Source organism: Gossypium hirsutum, chromosome D04 (genome assembly GCF_007990345.1).
Source record: "Gossypium hirsutum isolate 1008001.06 chromosome D04, Gossypium_hirsutum_v2.1, whole genome shotgun sequence".
NCBI lineage: Eukaryota > Viridiplantae > Streptophyta > Magnoliopsida > Malvales > Malvaceae > Gossypium > Gossypium hirsutum.
The window spans coordinates 37,250,341-37,273,861 of record NC_053440.1 but is presented as its reverse complement, the minus strand read 5'-3'; the positions used below and the strand labels follow the sequence as shown (position 1 = coordinate 37,273,861).

Sequence of the window (23,521 nt, the reverse complement as noted above, 5' to 3'; positions counted from 1 at the left end):
AATAGCTTCAATTTTTTTATGTTTTGAATTGCTTCATCAATGGCAGCAAGCTAAAGCTAACAAAAATGAGTTAATTGTCATTGAGAGCTATCATGCTCTTAACCATTTGAAGCATAAGTAAAGCCATGTAATCAAAGATTATCTAGTTTAATTATGAAGTACACATTATGTATTGAATTAATTAATTTGTAAAAATAAAATTAAACAGAACTAAATTTGTTATAATATAAATTTTAATAACCGCCACATTATCATTGCCATTAGTTTACGTAAACATTTTAAAAAAAATTAAGTCACTTTTTTAGCAAATATTGTCCAACCCAAACTTTTTACCTAGAGCTTTTTCCTACCGCAACGCTAAATTTGCCCCCAAAATACTTGACAGCTAGCAGAAGAACCCAGTAAGAATTAAATACCAGTAACTGGTTCCCAGATAATCTGTTAATGGACGTTATAACAAACTTATCACAACCAAAATTACCAAATAAGTACCTCCAAATCCACATTTACTCCTATTAGCTTGACCATACTTTATGTCCCCAAAACAAGGGATTATATGCTTTCTTAAATTCAGAAAGCAGAGCTAATTGATGACTAAAACATGAAACTAAGAAAAATTATCAGTGTCGCGGACTATCTTCATTGAAGGAAGCACAATTGCAGCCACCGGATTACCCTCCAATCCTCCGCCTTCGTCAATGATCAATCTAAGACCTTCTATGTGAAGTTTCCCATGGTGACCACTCACCAAAATTGTTTCAGTTAGCTCCTGCATGATATTCAACACCAACACTTGCATCAGTCTGACTTCATGTCATGAGAATCATTTTATTAAGTGAGCGCATGGATACCAAAGATGAATATGAGTTGTGTGATGGGCTGTGAACCATTCGTTACCTTGGGGATGTCCCAAACATCCTTTCTACCACTGAGATCTGTGACCTTGGGCACACGAGCATCCTTGGCTTTCAAAAATTCCAACTGCTCTCGGACATTTTTGCCTCTCTCTAAACCAGCATGTACAGCAATTAATTTACAATGCTTAACTCCTTCCTGTGTCTCAATACAGACATCATCCTGGAGAAATTGCACACTGAAAACACTAAGTCTCCACTTTCACTTTGTATAGTTAAGACTATAACAATATAGCTAACCTGCATAACACTGTTACAGGAGACTGCATATTTGCTAATAATTTTGTTTTGCAATTCAATGTTAAAAGTATTTTTAGCCCATTCTGACCACACAGTATTCTAAATGCCAAGAAGAGCAAATAGATGAGAAGTAGAGTTGAAGGAATACTTCTTCATGAACCCAAACCATATCTGCTAGAAATTTCTTGTGGGCTTCTGGAACAGCCTTCATCAACTCTTGGACATCAAAAATAAATCATGGTTTTTGTTAGAATAAGATCAATATTTTTAATCTAAAACAACACAACTAATATCTGTTAGCTAAAATTTGTAAGAATTAAATCCATACTGAAGATTAAACCACTAAAAATTCTGCCAGTCAAACATAACATACACTACTGAAAACCATCAATCTAATACAATCATTCCTTCCTTCAAAAGCATACAACCAAGTATCATAACATAAAAGGAATCAACCCAATACTTGGATCATACCTTCCAAAATCTCAACTAAAATTGCATGACTAAGAACCAAACGCAACAACCACTTCAAAAATGAACACCTAAGAGTATTAATCTCTATAAACCAATGAATTAAATCCATACAAGAAAAAGGAATAATCCAAACACCCAAAATTAAATAAATAAATGAAAAAGCATGCATTACCAGAAGATCCATGAGCAACTCCATAAGATTCAAAGGTAGGAGCAGCATCATAAATTGAGCCTTTGTAATCAATCCCCTTGGCAGCATTAAACTTAGCCTTTATCCAACCACCCCATCTCCTCCCTTGCAAATGCATCTTTTCATACCCTTCTCCCTTATACCACCCTTCTCTTTCCTCATTATCAGCATACTCCATCCATGTCTCCTTCGCTTCAAACTCACCCGCCAACACCCCCACAAACCCGCCGAAAGCGAAGTCATGGTTTCCCGACAAAAAAACATGCTTCTGATTTGAATATCGCTTGGGCAAGGTGATTAAAAAATCTATCACTTTGCGCGTGTCGGGTCCACGGTCACAGTAATCGCCTAGGAAGATGACGGTGGCGGTGTTGAAGGAGTCAGGGTCGATTTGGGATCGGAGGTTGGACCAAAGATTGAGGAGTTTGGTAAGGTAGCCATGAATGTCCCCTACGCAGATTACAGTTCTAGGTTTGTTGTTGGGATCTGTCATTCTCTTTCTGATAGAAATCAAAAGGGGTAAGCAAAAAATTGGAACAGTGAATCGTTGATCCTTTGTTTCTCGGGGTTTGGTCGGGAATCCGGGAAGTTATCAGTTCTGTAACTGTTTTCTTTTTAATGGAAATAAACGAGTCTATATTCATCCGACTTTCAACAATTAGGCTTAAACTATTAAAATAGTCACTTTTATTTATTTTATATTTTATTTTAATTATTTATATTTAAAATATTATATTTTAATCACTTATGTTATAATATTATAATATTTTAGTCATTAAACCATTAATTATCATTAACTTTGTAATGGTAAGCTGACTTGACATATTACATCATCATTTTAAACAAAAATTTTAAGTTAAATTTTACAATTGATCCATATATTTTTTTTATTTTGAGTAATTTAATTTTTTTTTCTTTTATGTTTTTTAACTTCCTTTCTTTTTTATTTTTCATTCTCTTATGCTTCTCCCTTTATTTTCCTTCCTTCTTCATTTCTTAACATATTTTTTCTATGCAAAGTTGGGCTAACAATACAACAATTAAGAACAAACTCAAATGACAAGGAAATTGGGGTGGAAAAGAAAAAGATTGATTTAGATAAAGGGGTTCTGCGAGTATTGGTTTAGATAACCAAACATCCGAAAAAAAGATTTGATTGGAAAAAGGTACTAAACTGTTTCACATCCCTAAACCCCTTTTTGACACTTATCGATATAGGGAAAGGTATCACCAACCCCTCGATAAACAGAAAAACGAAAGACTCCGCCCAAGTAAATTGTGTATCACAAATTCGCCAGAATTAGTACGCGCTCATATTGGCTCAGGTCATTAATTTTTACCATGAGAACGATTTGGTACAATATGTAAGCCCGAGACTCCGCCAACACCTGTAGGCAGAAAACTGCCATACGTGGAAATTACGGATCCGCCATTCGCACTGGGGCTGTTTAAATACCCTTAAATACCTAAAGATAAGCTAGATTACTCAAGTGAATGGGGATGTTTGTCTCTGAATTGAGAAAAAGGATTCCCTAATAAGGATCGGTTTCCTGAAGACTGCTCCTAACTGCCACGAGAGGAAATTTTGAAGACGAAATTTTCTTTAAGGGTGGAGAGTTGTCACACCTGGCCCCTTAAGTATCCAAACATAAAAAAGAAAGCCCGGAGCCAATTTGATGAAAAAGGGAATTTGAGGGCTTCAATGAGATATTTAGAAAACTTGAGTGGCTGGTTGGGAGATCATTAAATTTCAAACTTGGTATAGTTAGATTGAAACCAACTAGTTCCATAGTGGGAAACATAATAATTAGGATTGAGTGGCCACAATGGTTTGTAGAGACCATGCCAATGGAGTATATATGTGTATGTATGGGAACATAATTCCTCTTGGTCCTACTTCCAAAATCTTTCTCTCTAAGCATCATCTTCTTCAGTTGCCCTAAAGAAGAAGAGGATATAGCTGAAGGGAGTTTTGCGTGTTGCAACCATAATGCTAATTTTGAGTCTAGAAGTAGAAAGATTGGGAACTGGTAAGTTTCCTTATTCCTTTGAACTTATGGATTGAAGAAAATGAGTAGAGTATGTAACATCCTCAAAACTCCATTGGTCGTAAATAATATGAGATAAAATTTTAGTGAAATAAGGTATAAAATCAAAGGAAATGAAAGTTGCAAAATATCAAAAGAGAGTTAAATCAAGAAGCATGACATGATGTATAATTGATTTCTTGATAAAATGAGAAAATGATATAAATATGATAAAAGAGAATATTGAGGAGTAATAATAATAATAATAATAATAATAATAATTAAGAAGTAGGTTTTAGAATATTGGGCAAGGTGATTAAAAAATCTATCACTTTGCGCGTGTCGGGTCCACGGTCACAGTAATCGCCTAGGAAGATGACGGTGGCGGTGTTGAAGGAGTCAGGGTCGATTTGGGATCGGAGGTTGGACCAAAGATTGAGGAGTTTGGTGAGGTAGACATGGATGTCTCCTACGCAGATTACAATTCTAGGTTTGTTGTTGGGATCTGTCATTCTCTTTTTGATAGAAATCAAAAGGGGTAAGCAAAAAATTGGAACAGTGAATCGTTGATCCTTTGTTTCTCGGGGTTTGGTCGGGAATTCAGGAAGTTATCAGTTTTGTAACTGTTTTCTTTTTAATGGAAATAAACGATTCTATATTCATCCGACTTTCCACAATTAGGCTTAAACTATTAAAATAGTCACTTTTATTTGTCTCATATTTTATTTTAGTCATTTATGGCATTTTTGGTTCGCTGTAATGGAATAGAGCTGTAATGGAATAGAGGCATAATAGTAATTCAATTGTTTGGTTGAATGGAATGGAATAGAACTGTAATAGTATTCTTGTGTTTGGTTGAATGAAATGATGTTGTAATAGCATAAGGAAAAAAAACTAAAGTGACTAGAATACCCTTAGCAGAATTCTTTTTAGGTAGATAATTATTGTTATTGTTATTAAATTTTAATAAAATTATTGTTAAATATATTTTTATTAAAATAATAATAAATAATTTAATCATATTTTAACATAATTATTATTAAATATAATTTAATAACATTCTTAATATAATTATTATATGAATTAAAAAATCATAATATATAATATTATTAATTATATATTATTTTTAAACTGCATTACAATTTAATGTGCTAAAAGCAGAGGAAAAGTTAAAAAATTATTTTAAGGGCACGTTTGGTTCGCTGTAATAGAATAGATGTGTAATGGAATAGAGGCGTAATAGGTAATTCTTTTGTTTGGTTGAATGGAATGAAATAGAGGCGTAATGGTATTCTTGTGTTTGGTTGAATGTAATAGAGGTGTAATAGCATAAGGAAAAAAGCTAAAATGACTAGAATACCCTTAGCAGAAATTTTTTTAGGTAGATGATTATTGTTATTGTTATTAAATTTTAATAAGATTATTAATATAAATAATAAATAATTTAATCATATTTTAACATAATTATTATTAAATATAATTTAATAAAATATATAAATTTACTAAAATCATAATATATGATACTATATAATATAATTTGAAATAATTATTATTAAATATATTTTAATTAAAATATATAATTTAATAAAATTCTTAATAATCAATATTCTTATATGAATTTACTAAAATCATAATATATGATACTATAAAATATAATTTGAAATAATTATTATTAAATATATTTTAATTAAAATATATAATTTAATAAAATTCTTAATAATAAATATTTTTATATGAATTTACTAAAATCATAATATACGATACTATAAAATATAATTTAAAATAATTATTATTAAATATTTTTTATAATCTACTTTATTATTTTTAAACTTCAATACATATTTAATGTGCTAAAATATCATTAGTAAAACAAATAATTTAATTATTCTACAATAAAAAAAATTAGCAGTAATAAAATAACTTGAGAATTATATTTTGTATAAACATAATTTTCATAAATTAACAAAAGGTTAGATGAAAATGAAATTCTACATCATAATCCATATGTTATACAGTTTTACAACATCAAAAAGTTTGAACATTGTAGTGACATACCATCTCAAATATTACAAACAGAAAAAGTTACAAAAATATCATCAACAGAACCATTATTTTTAATGGTTAGCAAGAAATCTTTTAACTCATTCCAACCGCACATCAGAAGGTAAACTAAAAAAAACTAGCATTTGAGTTGGATGATCTGGAGTCAGTAATGGGATTACATCAAGTGGCAGAAAAAAATTGCAGTTTAGTTTAAGTATTAAGAGTAGCAGCAGTGTAAATATTCAAATCCTAATGCAACCCTTAAAAAGCTAAGTTTAAAAAACTTATACACTTGAAACCTTTGTTGCTTGCAAACAACTATAATCCCAAATTAATTTATAATCCTTTCATTAAATTACCCATATTTCATTGTCATCATCCAGTATGCCTATATCAAACATATATTGACACTTCAACGCATGCATAATTAGAAAACAGCTAAATTTTATACTACCGCACTACCAAAACAGCCAATCATGTCACCTTTAGCCAAGTATGCAAACAACTATAATCCCAGATTAATTTATAACCCTTTAATTAAATTACCCATATTTCATTGTCATCGGCTGGTTTGTCCCTATATCAAACATATATTGACACTTCAAGCACATGCATATGCAGCAAATAGCCCAGTTTTATAATAGTGCACTACTAAAAAATGTGTAAATTTTCTTCCATGAAGCATATCATAGCCAAGCAAATTCATTGCATCCATACAGTGGTCCAAACAAAATATGAAACAAAAAGATTAGAGATACATAAAATAATAACCTAAGATTCCTTTGTAGCAGCAGTAATAACCGAGGATACGTTAGGATTTGCAGCACACCATGCAATTGCAAGTTGAGCTAATGGTATACCAAGTTTCAATCCATTAACTTTCCTCAACATATCATCAATTAGTGATCGGTTAGCAAGATTCTACACAAGAAAACAACATAGCTTAGTTGCTTACTCATGGCATATAGGGAAGGATTTTCAGATTAGTCTCATAGAAATAATTAACATATGCTACAACAGAGACCAGAGATTTATCAGATTAGTCCACTGTACAGTTGAGTTTTTGATCTTTTTGTTTTTTTTTTCGGATACAGACACCAGAGATTTATCAACTGTAAACGTGCAAGAAATTATATTTATTACAAGCACATATGCATAAACAAGATGTTAGATTCGTAAGAAGCACAAAACATAGTGAACTATAGCCTAAAATCAATCACATTGAAAAGAATATATCCTTACGAGGAAAAAGGAACCTAGAAGACTACAAGCGGTTATGTTCAACACTTAAAATTGAGACAAAAAGATCAATAAAGCATACAAAATCAAAAGTAACAAATCAAATGTGAAGTGGTTCTTACTTTGAAATTTTCCAAAGCAAACCGACTGTCAGGTGGTATATTTCCTTTGTTGTATTTTCCAGTAAGCACTCCAGAAGCAAGCGGACTCCAACCTCTCAGCTACTCCCCATGCTTCCGTAATCTGTTGTGCAGACCACTCACTTGTCCCCCAATTAAATGCCCACCCTTATCAATCACATAATTCATTGCCCTCACAGTCTCCTCAATTGGAGTCTGTGTGTCTGGCCTGTAACCAAATATCAAAGTAATGCATTCATGTCAAGTTTCCTAAAAAAGAAAACTCCTAGAACTTAAGACTCCCAAAAATTGATCAGAGAAATTATCCAGACGAAAACAAGACTTCAATCCACAAAGAATCGTAAAAGAGCCTTACATTGTTACATATGATAGATTATACACTACTCCATATGTAAAACATTAAACTAAATGGTTACATGGTACTTTTGCCTCAACTAAACCTATATCCAAAACCACACATTAGAATTTCTCGACAAACAAGGCATAATAAGACCCAGAAATACTGAAAATCGAACATCTTGAAGATTATAGATGCTACTTTTTAAGTAATTTCAGATCAAAACTAAAATCCAAAAATCAAGTGACTTTAGATCAAAATTAAAATCCAAGAAAAGAGAAACAGCAGAAAACAAATATTCAAACAAAAGCAAGAAAAGTTGTATAAAATGAATTGATCTAATGAAACAGAAACTCCAAAAAATGAGAATGCAATAGATCAGAAGTTCTCCGCAGTTGTCAAGATTATTAATCAGCTGTTCATTTTTAATGCATGGACAGTATCCTCAGAGATCATTTCACAATTAAAACTCCTGCTTGGCCACGACAAAACAGAAAGTTCAGCCACAGAACTTCTTGCTTAGAAATTAAAATCCACCATGTAATTACGACATTATAAACTCAATCATACTTTATCATTATATAACGGCTTCACCACACATGAAGTTTGAATGGCGAAATAAAGGGAAAAAAAAATAGAAGCCTAATCCACGCAGTTTTAACTTTCTACTCCAAACTAGAGTTATTTCAACAGACAACTGAAGGATACAAGATAGAATGATAATGCAAGAGAATTGATAATTTATCCCCAAAAAAACCCTAATTTCAACAGACAAAACCCACCATAGTTGAAGAACACAAATCTTTTTTTGTCGACAAAACAATCAAGAGGAAGAAAATTAAAAATCCAAATTAAGTAAAAAAAGAGAAGAAGCACTTGCCGCTTTTGTTGATGTTGGCGAAAGATGCCAAGATGCCAAGATGAAAGTCGGCGAAAGATCTGAGCGAGTGGAGGTTTGGTTCGGTGGCAACTTCTGTTGATGTTGGGAGGGAGAGGGAGAGGGTGGGGTAGAGATCGATTTCTGCTGGGAAGGGTAAAACAGATACGATTAGCTAATCCTTGCTTTTGGAAGGGATTAGAAATCGGCGTTGATGCAGAGAAAATGAGGATTGAATCAGTAACGTAATAAGCCCGTATTAGGATAATACAACCAACCACCATTACACCCAACCAAACATAATTTAAGGGTTAAAAATGAATAATTAATTTATAAGAGATCAAATTATAATTTTATCATTATATTAATTTATGATTTCATAAAATTTAAAAGGTTTTATAACAAATTTACCAGTCAAGTCTTCATGACTTTATTATTACGATATAAATTAAATTTATTCGAAGGAATACCTTTGCATAATATCTATATGAGGAATATATTAAATCCAATCAATTATAAAACTTACAAAATTATATTTCAACCAAATTATCAGAAATTCATTAAAAAAATAAAAAAAGTAAATAGATTATTAAAAAAAATCTTAGTATGGAATAATATTAAAAACTTTGGATCAATACGTACATGTGAATACAAAAATAAAACAATAACAATACCAATATTTTCTTTCTCAAAATTATAACATGCTAGAGAGATGGACTAGTGGTTCTACTACGGAGCTACCATTTTTTTTTCATTTTGTCAAATTCATTTTTTTGAGCAAATAGCATATAGTATTATTAACATTTAAACATGGATCTTTTAAGAATTTTGTATATAAAAATCTCAAAAATATTGAATAGACCTACACTAGATACATCATACATACCCTACTCAACACCTACAATCGAATGAATCCCCAAATAACATAAATCGTAGATGGTGCAGATTATGTTGAACCCAGATAACAGCTTTATTCAAAGTATACTTTGTATCCACGCCATCAATCTCTTCCTTCGTTTCAGCTTCATTGAGAGACTTTGATATTGATTCGAATAGCTGCTTATTCAAAGTATACTTTTCACTGTTATCAATATTCAGACATTCTTCATCGTAAATTTTCCTTTGGTCTGAAAGAGCAACCACATTTGTCTAATTCTTTTATAATCCAAAGTACCTGAAAATAATGCAGTAAATAGAACTTGTTCTTGGAAGTCACACTTTCAGTATACCATCACAGTATAGAGACCATTATTATGGCTCAGCCATTGATCAAGGCATCTGAGCCACTCTTGACTCTTGGCACATAAGCAAAAATTTAATAAAAAACTTACCTTATGAAATCCATCATTCCTGAAATTATAGAAATTTAATGATACAAAAGAACATCAATGACAAATTTACAGCTCACTTGCAAAAGAGTTGGGGCACATAATTTACAAATTTCACCTAGATTTGATGAAATGAACAAAAATTCCTACTTACACACAGCGTGGAATGTATTACCACCAAGATTTGATTAGTCAAAGCACACATATAAGGATCACCATGATCCAATAATATATAACCAGCTTCAAACCAGAAATAATTACAAAAAATTGATATAACTACCAAGAACCTTGGAAAAACTCAAGCAAGCCATTAACCTCATGCAATAAATAATGAAAAAAATGCAACAAATAATTCCTACAAAATTAATTATGGAAAAACCTCATCTATAGATATAAGGAGGGGAAACAACTTTCAGTAAAAGAATTAGCACAAATAGTGTTTAAAGATGCCACAGCAAGGAACAAGGATGAAAGCATTTGGAACCTTAATAATTATATCCCTATGATAATACTTATAGAAAGAAAATGAACTCTGTATGTCTGGTGTATCTTTGACAGGGCGAGGGGATTTTTAATTGGAATAGCCTGTAAAAATCAAATATCATAAAATGAACTCTTTCTAAAAGTTCCTGGATTTTCTTCCTAATCTAAATTTCTTCCAAGTCTAAACCTCCATCATTTCATTAAGACACATTCAAGAATACAATACCTCCTTAAAAACAACATGTTCTTTCAGAAAAAGCCGATAGTGTTGCACCTGAGGAACATCAACATCATCTGCATACAAGGAAGAAAGTGTCTTCAGTCTTAATGAAACCATGGTATAAACTATCAAGCAAATAATCAATTCTGGGGCATGTAGACAAGAACATCATATGAACACTAAGCAGAAAATCCAAAATTTAACAAAATGCGGCAGATACTAAATGGTGAAACAACATGCAACTCAGAAAAGTAACCAATTTTGAAGCAACAAAAACAGGTTTAAACAGGCTTCACCTAATTACCAATGAAAGATGGATTGCTCTGCCTAAAGATTCATGTAAAAATTTACTTGAATTATCAATCACTTGCAAAAGCTTACATTTATTCCTCAATAACAACATAAAATTTCACATAATCAAAACTTACCATGACAGTACGAGTATCTTGGCAGTTCCGTGAAATTTTTAGACTATTAAGTTATTATGTAGAAACTAAAACTCTAGTTACAGATATAGTAGGTCATAATTTAGAAACTGAATTAAAAAATAACACAAAGAACCATGCACTTGAAAAGAGAAAGCAAACAAGCAGGAAACATAGGAACTCTCAGAAAATCCCAAAATATAACAAATTTATTTGCATAAAAAAGTATCGTGCCAATAATATAAGTAAATTTTCAAATTAGACATTGAATTCAATCAACAATAGTCACCAATAATAAATCCCACATTGCTTATTGCTTATTGCTTTTGTGGATCCTTCACAAAACTTACTCGAAGTTGAAACACCTATCATTTCAACAATTACCCAACAATGTAAAACTATCAAATTAACAACAAGAAGAAGAATCAAAGGAAGGAGAAGATAAAGAAGAGAACTTATAGCCCATAAATATCAACTGCTCGAACCCAGAACTGAAATGAACGATGCCAAGGTCTTAAATGAAGGGAAACCTTATCTTGAATCGCTTTGAAATCAAAACCAGAATGTAATGTGTTCTTCAATTAAGTCTGGATTGTTTCCTTGCTGAAGATTTTGCCCTTAATTGGGAAATTTCTACGATCTCGATTGCTACGAGGAAAAGATTGAAAAAATTGGTGAGGGGCAATGGTGTTTAGGGATTTATAAATGGAGAAGGTAATGAACGTAGAGGCTGTAGTTCAAACTGCAGAAAGGATGATGATGAAAAATGAGGCTAAAAATGAAAAAGAAAGAAGGTAATCTCTCAGCATTCCTACCGTGCTCTGAATGGCAATAAGAAGGCGAACATAAAACAGTAGCAGCAGATGGGGAAATAAGAAGAAAAAAAAGGAAACGCAGAGATGGAAAGGAAAGGAGAAGATGAAGCTGAAGCTGAGGGCAAAAAATGAAAATGGAAAAAAAAATTACTCCCGTGGAATGGATTGGCTATTCACTACTGAAGGAAGGGAATGCCTATTCGCTGGAATGGATTCAGGCTGTATTACCATTATAACCAACCAAACTAATGTTTGGGGGTGGCCTACCGAAATGGGGGCAACCAAACATGCTGTTATATTTAAAATATTGTATTTTAGTCACTTACATTATCGTATTGTAACATTTTAGTTACTGAGCTGTTAATTGCCATTAACAGTGTAACGATAAGCTGACGTGGCATATTAAATCATCATTTTAAATGAAAATTTTAAGTTAAATTTTACAATTGATCCATGTATTTTTTTTATTTTGAGTAATTTAAATTTTTTTCTTTTATGTTTTTTAACTTTTTTTCTTTTTTATTTTCCATTCTCTTATGCTTCTCCCTTTATTTTTCTTCCTTCTTCATTTCTTTTAACATATTTTTTCTATGCAAAGTGGGGCTAAAAATACAACAATTAAGAACAAACTCAAACGAGAAGGAAATTGGGGTGGAAAAGAAAAAGATTGATTTGGATAAAGGGGTTCTACAAGTATTGGTTTAGATAACCAAACATCTGGAAAAAAAAGATTTGATTGGAAAAAGGTACTAAACTGTTTCACATCCCTAAACCCCTTTTTGACACTTGTCGATATAGGGAAAGGTATCGCCAACCCCGCGATAAATAGAAAAACGAAAGACTATGCCCAAGTAAATTGTGTATCACAAATTCGCCAGAATTAGTACGCGCTCATATAGGCTCAGGTCATTAATTTTTACCATGGGAACGATCTGGTACAATATGTAAGCCCGAGACTCCGCCAACACCTGTAGGCAGGAAACTGCCATACGTGGAAATTACGGATCCACCATTAGCACTGGGGCTGTTTAAAGACCCTTAAATACCTAAAGATAAGCTAGATTACTCAAGTGAATGGGGATGTTTGTCTCTGAATTGAGAAAAAGGATTCCCTAATAAGGATCGGTTTCCTGAAGACTGCTCCTAACTGCCATGAGAGGAAATTTTGAAGACGAAATTTTCTTTAAGGGTGGAGAGTTGTCACACCTGGCCCCTTGAGTATCCGAACATAAAAAAGAAAGCCCGGGAGCCAATTTGATGAAAAAGGGAATTTGAGGGCTTCAATGAGATATTTAGAAAACTTGAGTGGCTGGTTGGGGGATCATTAAATTTCAAACTTGGTATAGTTAGATTGAAACCAACTAGCTCCATAGTGGGAAACATAATAATTAGGATTGAGTGGCCACAATGGTTTGTGGAGACCATGCCAATGGAGTATATATGTGTGTGTATGGGAACATATACAATTCCTCTTGGTTTTACTTCCAAAATCTTTCTCTTTAAGCATCATCTTCTTCAGTCGCCCTAAAGAAGAAGAGGATATAGCTGAAGGGAGTTTTGCGTGTTGCAACCATAATTCTAATTTTGAGTCTAGAAGTAGAAAGATTGGGACTGGTAAGTTTCCTTATTCCTTTGAACTTATGGATTGAAGAAAATGAGTAGAGTATGTAACATCCTCAAAACCCCATTGGTCGTAAATAATATGAGATAAAATTTTAGTGAAATAAGGTATAAGATCAAAGGAAATGAAAGTTGCAAGATATCAAAAGAGAGTTAAATCAAGAAGCATGACATGATGTATAATTGATTTCTCGATAAAATGAGAAAATGATATAAATATGATAAAAGAGAATATTGAGGAGTAATAATGATAATAATAATAATTAAGAAGTAGGTTTTAGTATGTTGATTTAAAGTAAGGACTAGATCATAAATATGTGAAAAGTTTTTGGCTCAAGTGTAAATATTCAAAATTTAGGGGATCAAAGTGTAAAAATAAGAAAGTTGAAGGACCAAAAGTGAAAATAATCCAATTTACTATGATATGGAATTGACATGTAGGGACCAAATTGAATAGTGAAGAATTATGAGGGACTAAATCGTAGTTTTACCAAATTAAGTGATGATTCAATAATGGAATTTTAAAATATTATAAAGGGCAAAATGGTTAATTAGAAAGAGAGAGAACTCTAGAAGGCAATGATGATGTTGGAGATATTTTGATGATATTTTATAATTATTTAATTAGATAAATATTACTTTATTAATATTTTAATGAGATATTTTACTAATATTTTATTATAAATAGCTATTATAAAATGAGAGGAAGATGAAAAGAGAGAGAGAGAGAGAGAGGATCCTCCCATCTTTCCAACGTGAGTGAGGGGGAGAGAAGAAGAAAAAATTTTTGTATTTACAATTTGGTCCTTCCACAAAAAATCCACCATTTTCACCAAAAATTTTAAGAAATTTTCATAATCACCAAGAGAGAAAAGTGATAAACAGACTATGGAGAACAAGAAAGTCACCTTGGATTCAAGAAAATAGAAGTTGGAGGAGAGAGAAAATCAAGTTAAAGATTGAAATCAATAGGACAAGGTAAGAACATTAAGATTTCAATATATTTTTAAGTTTGATATTATTGAAAAAGCATGAAAATGATGTTAAAGTAGAGTTTTCTTATATAAGATTTTATGTTCTTGATATGTTAGTGAAGGGAAATAAGATAAAGTGATGGGAAATATTGTAGAGAAAGGAAATGAGGGTGTTATAAACTTGGTTATTAATATTTTACACTAAAACAGTTTTGGATAGCTGCAGTAGTTTGACTTTGAAAATTCACCAAAAATTGTAGAAATTGAATTAGAGGTTAATTAAATTATGGAATTAAAGCCTATTTAGTCTAGTTTTACATAGAAGAAATTGTGTAAGCAAAAGAATTTCATATTATGAGATATATGAATTTTTGTGAGACAAGGTCAGATTGATTTAGGTTCCCCTATTCTGACTTTGAAAAATCATAAAAAATTGTAAAAAAATAATAATGGGTTTAAATTTATATTTTTAAATTCTTAATGAGTCTATTTTAAAGAGAAACAAATGGAAACATCATCCAAACCCTATACTAAGAGATAATTACTTTTTAGTAAAGAAAGGTTGAAGCTGTCAAACAACAGAACATGGATAAATTTAAAGATTTTACTGTACTTATTGGCTAAATTATAAATTCTGAAAATTTTATGGTAAAAATATATTTGAGTCTAGTTTCAAAAACATCAACAGGGTCTTAATTCATAATTCTGTAACTCAAGATATAAATAATTTAGTGACTATGACTCAAGTGGACAGCTTTGATATGAACACAAAAGTAAATAGTGGAATTATATATAATATTACATATAAGCATGTTATATACTAAAAGCTAAATATTCTAACAAATATATACATAAAGGATGTGGAATGGAGAGGAGGAGGAGGAAAACTATATGAATATATATATATATAGTAAATGAATTTGAAATGTTTTGAAATGGTTGTAGGTGATGGAATGATTGATACATATGAGTATGTTTAAACGAATTGATAACATAATAAGTGAATAATTGTTAATTGATGTGAATTATTTGTTAAAATTTTATGAAGAATTAAATTGATTAGCTCAATTTAGAAATAAATATGAAATATACATAAAGTGGGTAAACTAATTTTGCAAGTGCAAGTCCTCCAATGGTCTTATTTGCAAAATTTTAATATTTTTGTTAATTTTATAAACTTTGTTATATTTAATTGAATTCATGTTTTTATGAGGACTTGAGATTAAAAATAGATGTAAGTGGATGATATGTAAAATGAAGTGGTGGTTATGACACCTGAATACGGTTCAGGTAATGATATAAAATAAATAAATAAAAATAAAGCGTGAAACTTGTGGGAAATGGAGACGATGTCACGATGACAAGTTCGCCATGTCACGACGTGGAACCCCAACGTCGCGACAACAATTCAAAATTTTTTTATGAACTTTACAATTTGGCCTTTGATCAATTGTGGATGTTAATAAGTTCCTTTAACTCATAATTAGTTCTATCAAAAATTCAATTATTACTAAAATTTGTTAATGATCTACATTAATTAAATTAGAAGATAAATTGTTCTGAAATTTTTAGTAGTTGCTTCGGCAACGAATGTGACATCCTGATACCTTGACTCGGTGATCGGGTCAGGTATGGGGGTGTTACAGAGTAAGAATCCTCTAAGATTTTGTATAATATAAATTTTGGGTTCTAAAGTTGTTTGTATACAAGTAAATTGATAAAGGGTTGTTATGCTTAACTGTCAAGACGAAAAATGCTTTGACGTTTGGACAAGCTAAGTTGTTAAGGACAAGGAAGCAAGGTGAGTTTCTACCTCCCTTCTCTGGTATGCTAGGACTAACAAGAAAAGGAACCCGCCCAAGGTTTGTTTGGAGTGGGTAGTCAGCTAGGAAAAAAGGAGGGTAAGGGTTTGAAACCCATTAAGCCAATATTAGTTAGCCAATGACTGACATGGGAATCTCCCATCCAAGGTGGCGAATGGGGGGAAGAAAGAAACTTGGATGAGGTGTTTTCAGGTTTATATTCCTCGTGAACCTCTACCTCAGAGAGAATTCATGTATGTTACAAATTAAGAAGGAGTCAGTTAGCAGTGGGCTTCAAGAAAAAAGGGGAAGATAAAGACATATTGATACAATCTGCTAATGGCCAAAGGTGACCAGGGAGTGGAAAAATATCCTTTAGTGTTTATTTTTTTAAATTTAAATTTTGCTATATGGTTGTCACGCAGAAACTCACTAAATTCTATCGAACTTACCAACGATTTACTTTATTTGCAGGAATAAGCTTTCACTTGAAAATTGTGCAGAGGGTTGAGCTAGACTTCTCTAACCTGAAGGAAAATGAAAGGATAGTCATAACATGCGTATAGAGGACACTCCTAAAGGTTATGCCTCAGAGCTTTAGTCAAATATTAAATAAAGATGTAAAGCAACGATTTAAAAAAAAGAGAGAAAAAAAAGATGTATATGTTAGTTTAAACTATTGTGTATTGTTAATTAGTCGAAAACATAATCCAAAGGTGTTAGCCAATTATTTAGGAGTTGTATCGTTCGAAAATCGAACTCGGAGAGTAGGTCAGGTATGGGTGTTACACAACCAATATGATAACAAGTCACTTGGATGAAATCTTAATCTCTAAATGAGGGTGGCATGAATTTATTCAATGTTATGGGCTTTCTTGTGTTCGCACACCTAGTTAGCCTCATCTTTCTTTAGGGCACTCTAGGATTTGACAACTTGGTTGATTTCGAGAATGCCTTGGCTGATATCAAGACTTTCAAGATTTTTAGGGGATACTTCTTTCCACTTCTTCGACGTGTGACAAGTGTCCAAGCATCATCATTTTTGTCTTTTTTAGGAAGATGCTTGCTCCCATTCTCTTGCAAATTGCTCGTCAAACTCGTAACTAGGGTCAAAATGATAGGATCCAAAAAGCCAAACTTTATCACCAAATTTGTTTGAGGAGCCATTTTGACTGACGTCAAGTGTGACAATACTACTTCTTCCTCGAACTCAATTTTTTCATCTTCATAGAGTTACAAAAATTTATCCTTCAATATGAAGAACTTCTTAAGAGGGTGGTTGATCAAGTGATGATATTTGCAGTCGTTTGGATCATCAACTTTATTATCTTTTTCAGGTCACTTTCGCAATTAAATTAGCTTATTTTTAAGACATTCTTTCAACATACTTGCAACGTTAGAATCAAGCAAGGGATACTTCTTTTCTTGCCTCTCCTTTACAGTAATTTTCCTTTTGCTTTTGTCTTCAAATGGAAAAGATTGCTTGGATTTCGAAGGCACCTTAAAGGCTTTGGGCCAGTTTAGCATTGCTTCTCAGAAGCACTTTTGGGACAAAAAACACTTTTAAAATAAAAACATTGCCAAACAAGATGCTTTTGAGCTTTTCAAAAGTGCTTTTGGGACAAAAACAGTTTTGCAAAAGCACTTTTTTGGCCAAAAGCATAAGCAAAAAAAATTAGTTTTTGCTCAAAAGTACTTTTTGGCCCAAAAGTGTTTTTAAGAAGCGATGCTAAATTGACCCTTAGTCACCTAATTTTGATAAGTTATAAAATTTAAAATTTTTTTATTTTGGTCACTTGTTCATTCAATGTTATTGCGCACTCATTTCAGTCACTCAACTTTAATACATTTTCATTTTGACCACTCATTTTATCTTTTTAAAAAAAATAATTTTATTGTTTTTTTTTCAAAAAAACTAAAATTAATACTCAATAAAACCCTATTTTTTCCTTTTTCTTAGAAAAAATTAAAATTAATTCTTAAAAAGGTAAAATGAATTACCAAAATAAAAACTTATTAAAATTGGGTGACTAAAGTGAGTGTACAATAACATTGAATTAATGACGAGTGATCAAATGAAAACTTATTAAAGTTGAGTGACTAAAAATAAAATAGTTGTTGACAGTAGTGCCCATATGCAAATATTTTATTTTTGATACCCAAAATGAAAACTTATAAAAGTCGAATAAAAAATGTATAGTTTACTCTCAAAATAAAATTAAAAAAAGGGAAACGACGTCGTTTAGATGAGAACACGTTAACATGTAAGAAAATTAAGGGAGACAAAGGCTCTAGCTTCATTTTCTTTTGTGTCCTAGCAACTCGTAAGTAATAAGGATAAACTAAAACCCTTCTGATCATTAAAATTTAGGGTTTTAGCAACAAATAAAAATAACCATCACCGATGATTCATGCAGCAGTTAAGCTATCGAAATCGGTCATTTCCTTGTCTCGAACTTCCTTAGTAGCTGCAACTTCATCGCAGCCTTTGAGATTCCTCCACGATGGAACCAACAGTCCCAGTTCCAACCCAGTCGCTGTTCAGATGATCAATTACGCTCTCTCACATGCCAGGTCCCAGAAATCAGGTTTATACTACCATCCATTTAGCTAGTGTTCCCATTTCTGAACTGATAACGAGTACAGTTTTTATTTAATTATTTATTTTTAATGGTCTTTCATTCTTTGTCTAAATCTATATTTTGTTTTTAAATTATGAGTGATTGGTTTTGGTAGATGAATCATATGCTCAAGGCATGTTGATATTGGAGCAGTGTCTTTCTACTCAGTCAAGTGAAAGTGAAGGTCAATTTGCTCAAAATTCTATTGGAACGGTGTTACTTGCAATGTCTAATTTGTTATATGAAAGGTAATTCTTTCTCGGCTTCTTTACTATTTTTTTTCTTTCCCATTTTATTTATTTATTTATTTTTATTGGGAACTGATGATGATCGGTTTTAGACGAAGCTTTGAAGAAGCAATTGAAAAGCTGCATCGAGTTCAGGGTTTAACGCGTTCCTCCTTGGGTGTTAGAGGTAAAATTTTACTGTTTCAATTTACATCTTCCTTCTATTTCTTGTTTGGAATAAAAGGGTATTCACTATATCTGGTATTTGGTATAGTTGCTGCTACGGAAGCTCTTGTTGGTCTTTATTTGCAGTTGGGCCAGGTAGGTGAATCCCTCAATTACTAACTTTTTTAGTTTAGACTAATGACATGTAGCATATATGATTTCAATTTATATGGAGATGGTTCTCCCTATATAGGATGATACTTCATCAGTGCTCGCAGATAAATGCTTAGATTTTTTGCATAAAGATGATTTAAGAAGTAATGGTGGGAGCAAAGAATCTTTGATTGTTCGTGCTAAAGCAGTGAAGGGGCTAGTTGAGCTTGTCACTGGTAACCTTGAGTCAGGTAAAGTAAAGACATGGCCCAAGTTTTGGTTCATTTTTTTGTCGTCTCCTTGATTTGTGTGAATACTGAATGTGAGCTGCATCCAATTTGCAGCTGAATCATTTTTTCATGGAGTCCAAGATATTGAAGCTTGGAATGGTGAGGGTCTTTCAGTTTCTTAGTTGCTAATTGACTATAGAAGAGAGTCGTGTATGATATTTGCTGTTGGGCAATTCAGGCACTGCTGTTTTATCTTATGGAGAATTTCTACATGCTACACAACAGTTTTCTCTGGCCAAAGAATTATACCAAAACATAATTGAAGGGGTGCCCAAAAATGAAGATTTTAGTGACATGAATACCTTGGCAATTTGTAATATGGCTTCAGATGAAGTTTTTCTAGCTGCAACCTTTGCCTTGGGGCAACTTGAGTCACACATGGGGTGATTTTATGGTTACTTGTTAATATCCTTGTTTCTTTATCTGTTGCAACACTTTTTTCTTATCAATGTCTGCAACAACCTGTGGTTCAGGAATTTTCGTGCTGCAGAGGAGATATTGACAAAGGCACTAACTAAAACAGAAGAATACTTTGGTGTGTAAATTTGGATACATGTGTATATATATTTATCTGCATAAAATCTAGTGTTTTACACTTTGAGTGGTTCTGCTTGCTAATTGCATCATTTATCTTCCCTGAGATTTATTGACTTCATGCAGGATCTAGTCATCCGAAGGTTGGTGTTGTCTTAACCTGCATAGCTCTGATGTATCGGAACAAAGCAAGACAAGAGCGATCAAGCTTTCTTCTAATTCAAGAGGTCAGAACTTCCACCTTGTGTATTTGATTAAGGGCTTTGCTTCATTAGTCTATATTTATTTATCTGTTTTTGAAGTCTTGCTTGGTATAGTCAGTTGTAGAACACAGATCTCCTCGCTGCCTTTTTTGTTTCCATTCTCTTTCAATTTGTTAAAAGAAAACTGCAAAAGAGGGGAGACTGGACGCTGTGTAATCCAGTAAGAAAAGAAGAAAAATTTAGAATGGATTCTGATAAGAGAGGTTTGACTGTTAAAGAGGATAATATGTAAATGTAGTACATCCCAATTACTGAAAAATTATTGATCTATCTACATGAGCTGCCTTGTTCTATGTTTGAATATTGGTGTTTGCATGTATACCATCTTGAATATTAGTATCTAAGATGGCTATAGACCAGACATAGTAGAGGAAGGTCTTATAGCTGATCTAGATTGTTTAGGATTAAAATTTGGGTTGAAAAAAATAAGATAGTGATGTACTTTCCCAGATTTATTGTAGCCCACCGTTTAAATCTAAGAGCTTACGTTTTGTATCGATTCGATAATTTCTGGCTGGCAGGGACTTTACAGAAGGGCAATAGAATTTCTAAAAGCTCCACCGTTGGAGTCTAAAGGTTTGGAATTTTAGAATATTTCTCTTTCGGTCTTCCCAGGTGTTTAAGCAATTGAATGTTTGACTATTTTCTCTTTTCATTGCTTAGGTGCAGAGACGAAACTGGACAGGGGGGATATTTTAGCCCTTGCAAGAGGTATGGCCTATTGTTGCACATCTTGTTTTGCATTATGTGCGGGGAGTTAACAGTCTGTGCATGATATGCCCTAAAATTTGGTGTGACATGGCTAACATTTTACACAATTACAACAGCAGCATATCTTAAAAATTGAGCATGGTGCAATGCCAACAAGAAATTTATGTTTAAATTTAATTCCTTTGTGCACTGCAGTAATCTAGTCGGTTGATTTGTGCAGGTGGGTATGCAGAAGTACTTTGTGTTCAACAGAACAGGAAGACAGAAGGTGAGAAAATGAAAACATGGGCAGAAGCTGTATGGAGTAACCGTCGAATGTCACTCACTGATGTATTGGACATCTCAGAGCCTTCAAGTAAGGTGCCAGTTATAGATGTACGAATCAGCCGAGTGCTGTAGATCATCTTGTGCTTTCTCAAATGCAGTAATTAATCATGCTTTGGTTATGCATTGACAAATAAGTGTTCGAAATTTCTGAGATGCTGGAACAGGAATGTTAGATTGCACTATAGTTTCTTCATCTGGTTAGTTTTGTCAGAATATCCTTGGCAATAAGTTAATATTCAGCAGATTGTCAGATGATGATTGTGTGCAATAGAAGAGAAACATCTGTAAACTGCCATACCTAAATTTAATGCGATATGACCTTATCTTTCTTGTAGGGTATACAAACATGTCAAAAGCTTATGATTTCAAAAATTAGATTGTACTTTCAAAACTGAGAATTTGAAGCTTGAACACGGCAAACGTGAAGTACTTCATATGATAGTCAAAAGTGTTACAGAATTAAGATATGGAATACATAACGTGTTGTGATTTTTAATACAACAAAAATATGTTTACTTGGTTCACAATAAAGCGCCATTTAGATAGAGCTATCGTGCTTGTTTCCTTGGGTTGAATCTTTACAGAGGAATGTCAAGACCTTTGCCGACATCTACCCCAATTGTCTGAAGTATTCCCTTGTTTATAATCTGCAAAACGCAAAAGCCCACACAATTAACTCTATTGCCAAAGTTTTACCATATAACTCTATTGCCAAATGGCTGATACAGAAAAGGTGTCTTACCAGTTCTACAATGAAAACACCAATTATGCCAATCATACAAGCCCTGGAATTCCATATTTCAGCTGTCCTCGTAAATCCAAGAAATGGTGCTTTGAAATTTGGTTCTACTTTTGGCACTTCAACCTGAATTTTCTTTTACAGAAACAAATTTTTTGTAAACAAAAACCCAGTATAGTTAAAAGATAAAGACAGAAATGGTGCTTTGAATTTTGGCTCTACTTTTGGCACTTCAACCTGAATTCTTTTTTTTTTTTACAGAAACAAAACCCAGTATAGATAGAAGATAAAAACAATAAGAAGCCAGGAAAAAAACCATGAACGTACACCAGCAGGAAGCTTGGCAGCTAGAACCTTGAAGATTATTCGATTTCTGAAGGTTGTCGTGTTATGATACTGATTTTGGCGATGAATTGTTAAGGGCTTAGTTGGAAGAAGTGATGGGGAGGAAATGAGCGAAGAAGTAGCCATTGTCAACAGTCTGCAACCAAAGCCAAAGCTATCGTGTGGCTAATTTGTGCTTTTATCTACTTCAAACTCAAAAGCCGGTGGGTCCCGATAACAAGAGCCTTGTGGTCGTGGTTGTGGTTGTCGGGTTTTGTTTTACATACGGTTACCGTGCAACAAGTCATTGCGGTTAGAATAAATTATTGCCTAATATACTAAAAAACTCTTAAACTAAACTAGATAACCTTAAGCGCTCGTAACCAGAATAGGGGTCTTTTACAAAAATATTACAAAAAAAAAAAATCAAAATAATATAAAATTTTTTTATTTATTAAAATAATACAAAAAAAAACAGTTAAAAAAAATAAACCTGAAAGGAGGGAATGGTGCTTGTGGCAGAGGCAGCACCAATTGTTTGTATTTTGGCTCTTTATTCGTATTTTTTCTCAAATTTTATTACTTTTAAAAAATATACTATTTTCTAATTTTATTATTTTAAATTATTTTAGTACATTATGTTTGAAATGTATTCATTTAGTGTGTTTTTTATTTAAATTTAAAAAAACCCTTATTTCGGCCCTTTATTCGTATTTTTTTTCAGATTTTATTACTTTCAATAAAAATATATTATTTTCGTATTTTATTATTTTACATTATTTTAGTACATTATTTTTGAAATATATTAATTTACTGTGTTTTTTAAATAAATTAAAAAAAACCTTTATTTCGACCATTTGTTAGTATTTTTTTCCGGATTTTATTACTTCCAATAAAAATATATTATTTTCGTATTTTATTAGTTTACATTATTTTAGTACATTATATTTGAAATGTATTAATTTATTGTGTTTTTTAAATAAATTTTAAAAAAACCATTATTTCGGCCCTTTGTTCGT

The 23,521-nt window shown here is 32.3% G+C and overlaps 3 protein-coding genes and 1 long non-coding RNA gene across 9 annotated transcripts; 1 reads left to right on the top strand and 3 right to left on the bottom strand.

The window, feature by feature from the left end:
- Nucleotides 1-386: 386 nt before the first annotated feature.
- LOC107948456 (tyrosine-protein phosphatase RLPH2) lies at nucleotides 387-2,484 on the bottom strand. The gene is made up of 4 exons (XM_016883007.2): nucleotides 1,801-2,484; nucleotides 1,303-1,370; nucleotides 898-1,077; nucleotides 387-769 (listed from the first exon to the last, which is right to left on the bottom strand). Exons 1-4 carry the CDS (start codon nucleotides 2,309-2,311, stop codon nucleotides 608-610), a joined length of 921 nt encoding a protein of 306 aa, XP_016738496.1. The 5' UTR covers nucleotides 2,312-2,484; the 3' UTR covers nucleotides 387-607.
- Nucleotides 2,485-5,822: 3,338 nt separating this feature from the next.
- Nucleotides 5,823-7,471, bottom strand: LOC107949296 (uncharacterized). The gene is made up of 2 exons (XR_005912212.1): nucleotides 7,250-7,471; nucleotides 5,823-6,809 (listed from the first exon to the last, which is right to left on the bottom strand). It is a non-coding gene; the product is annotated as an uncharacterized lncRNA (long non-coding RNA).
- Nucleotides 7,472-18,432: 10,961 nt separating this feature from the next.
- Nucleotides 18,433-21,767, top strand: LOC107948458 (uncharacterized). 5 transcript variants are annotated; one of them, XM_016883008.2, is made up of 12 exons: nucleotides 18,433-18,736; nucleotides 18,885-19,017; nucleotides 19,110-19,183; nucleotides 19,271-19,317; nucleotides 19,415-19,565; nucleotides 19,659-19,703; nucleotides 19,783-19,987; nucleotides 20,078-20,139; nucleotides 20,265-20,365; nucleotides 20,923-20,977; nucleotides 21,065-21,112; nucleotides 21,333-21,767. In XM_016883008.2, exons 1-12 carry the CDS (start codon nucleotides 18,553-18,555, stop codon nucleotides 21,509-21,511), a joined length of 1,284 nt encoding a protein of 427 aa, XP_016738497.1. In that variant the 5' UTR covers nucleotides 18,433-18,552; the 3' UTR covers nucleotides 21,512-21,767. The 5 variants fall into 5 exon arrangements, with proteins under 5 accessions (XP_016738497.1, XP_016738498.1, XP_040947441.1 ...); XM_016883009.2 differs by having other exon boundaries at nucleotides 18,446-18,736; nucleotides 21,071-21,112; XM_041091507.1 differs by having other exon boundaries at nucleotides 18,446-18,736; nucleotides 19,271-19,321; nucleotides 19,440-19,565.
- A 78-nt stretch (nucleotides 21,768-21,845) lies between these two features.
- Nucleotides 21,846-22,796, bottom strand: LOC107948459 (light-harvesting complex-like protein OHP1, chloroplastic). Of its 2 annotated transcripts, none has more exons than XM_016883012.2 (3): nucleotides 22,506-22,796; nucleotides 22,182-22,304; nucleotides 21,846-22,086 (listed from the first exon to the last, which is right to left on the bottom strand). In XM_016883012.2, exons 1-3 carry the CDS (start codon nucleotides 22,647-22,649, stop codon nucleotides 22,018-22,020), a joined length of 336 nt encoding a protein of 111 aa, XP_016738501.1. In that variant the 5' UTR covers nucleotides 22,650-22,796; the 3' UTR covers nucleotides 21,846-22,017. The 2 variants fall into 2 exon arrangements, with proteins under 2 accessions (XP_016738501.1, XP_016738500.1); XM_016883011.2 differs by having other exon boundaries at nucleotides 22,182-22,313; nucleotides 22,506-22,730.
- Nucleotides 22,797-23,521: the final 725 nt, after the last annotated feature.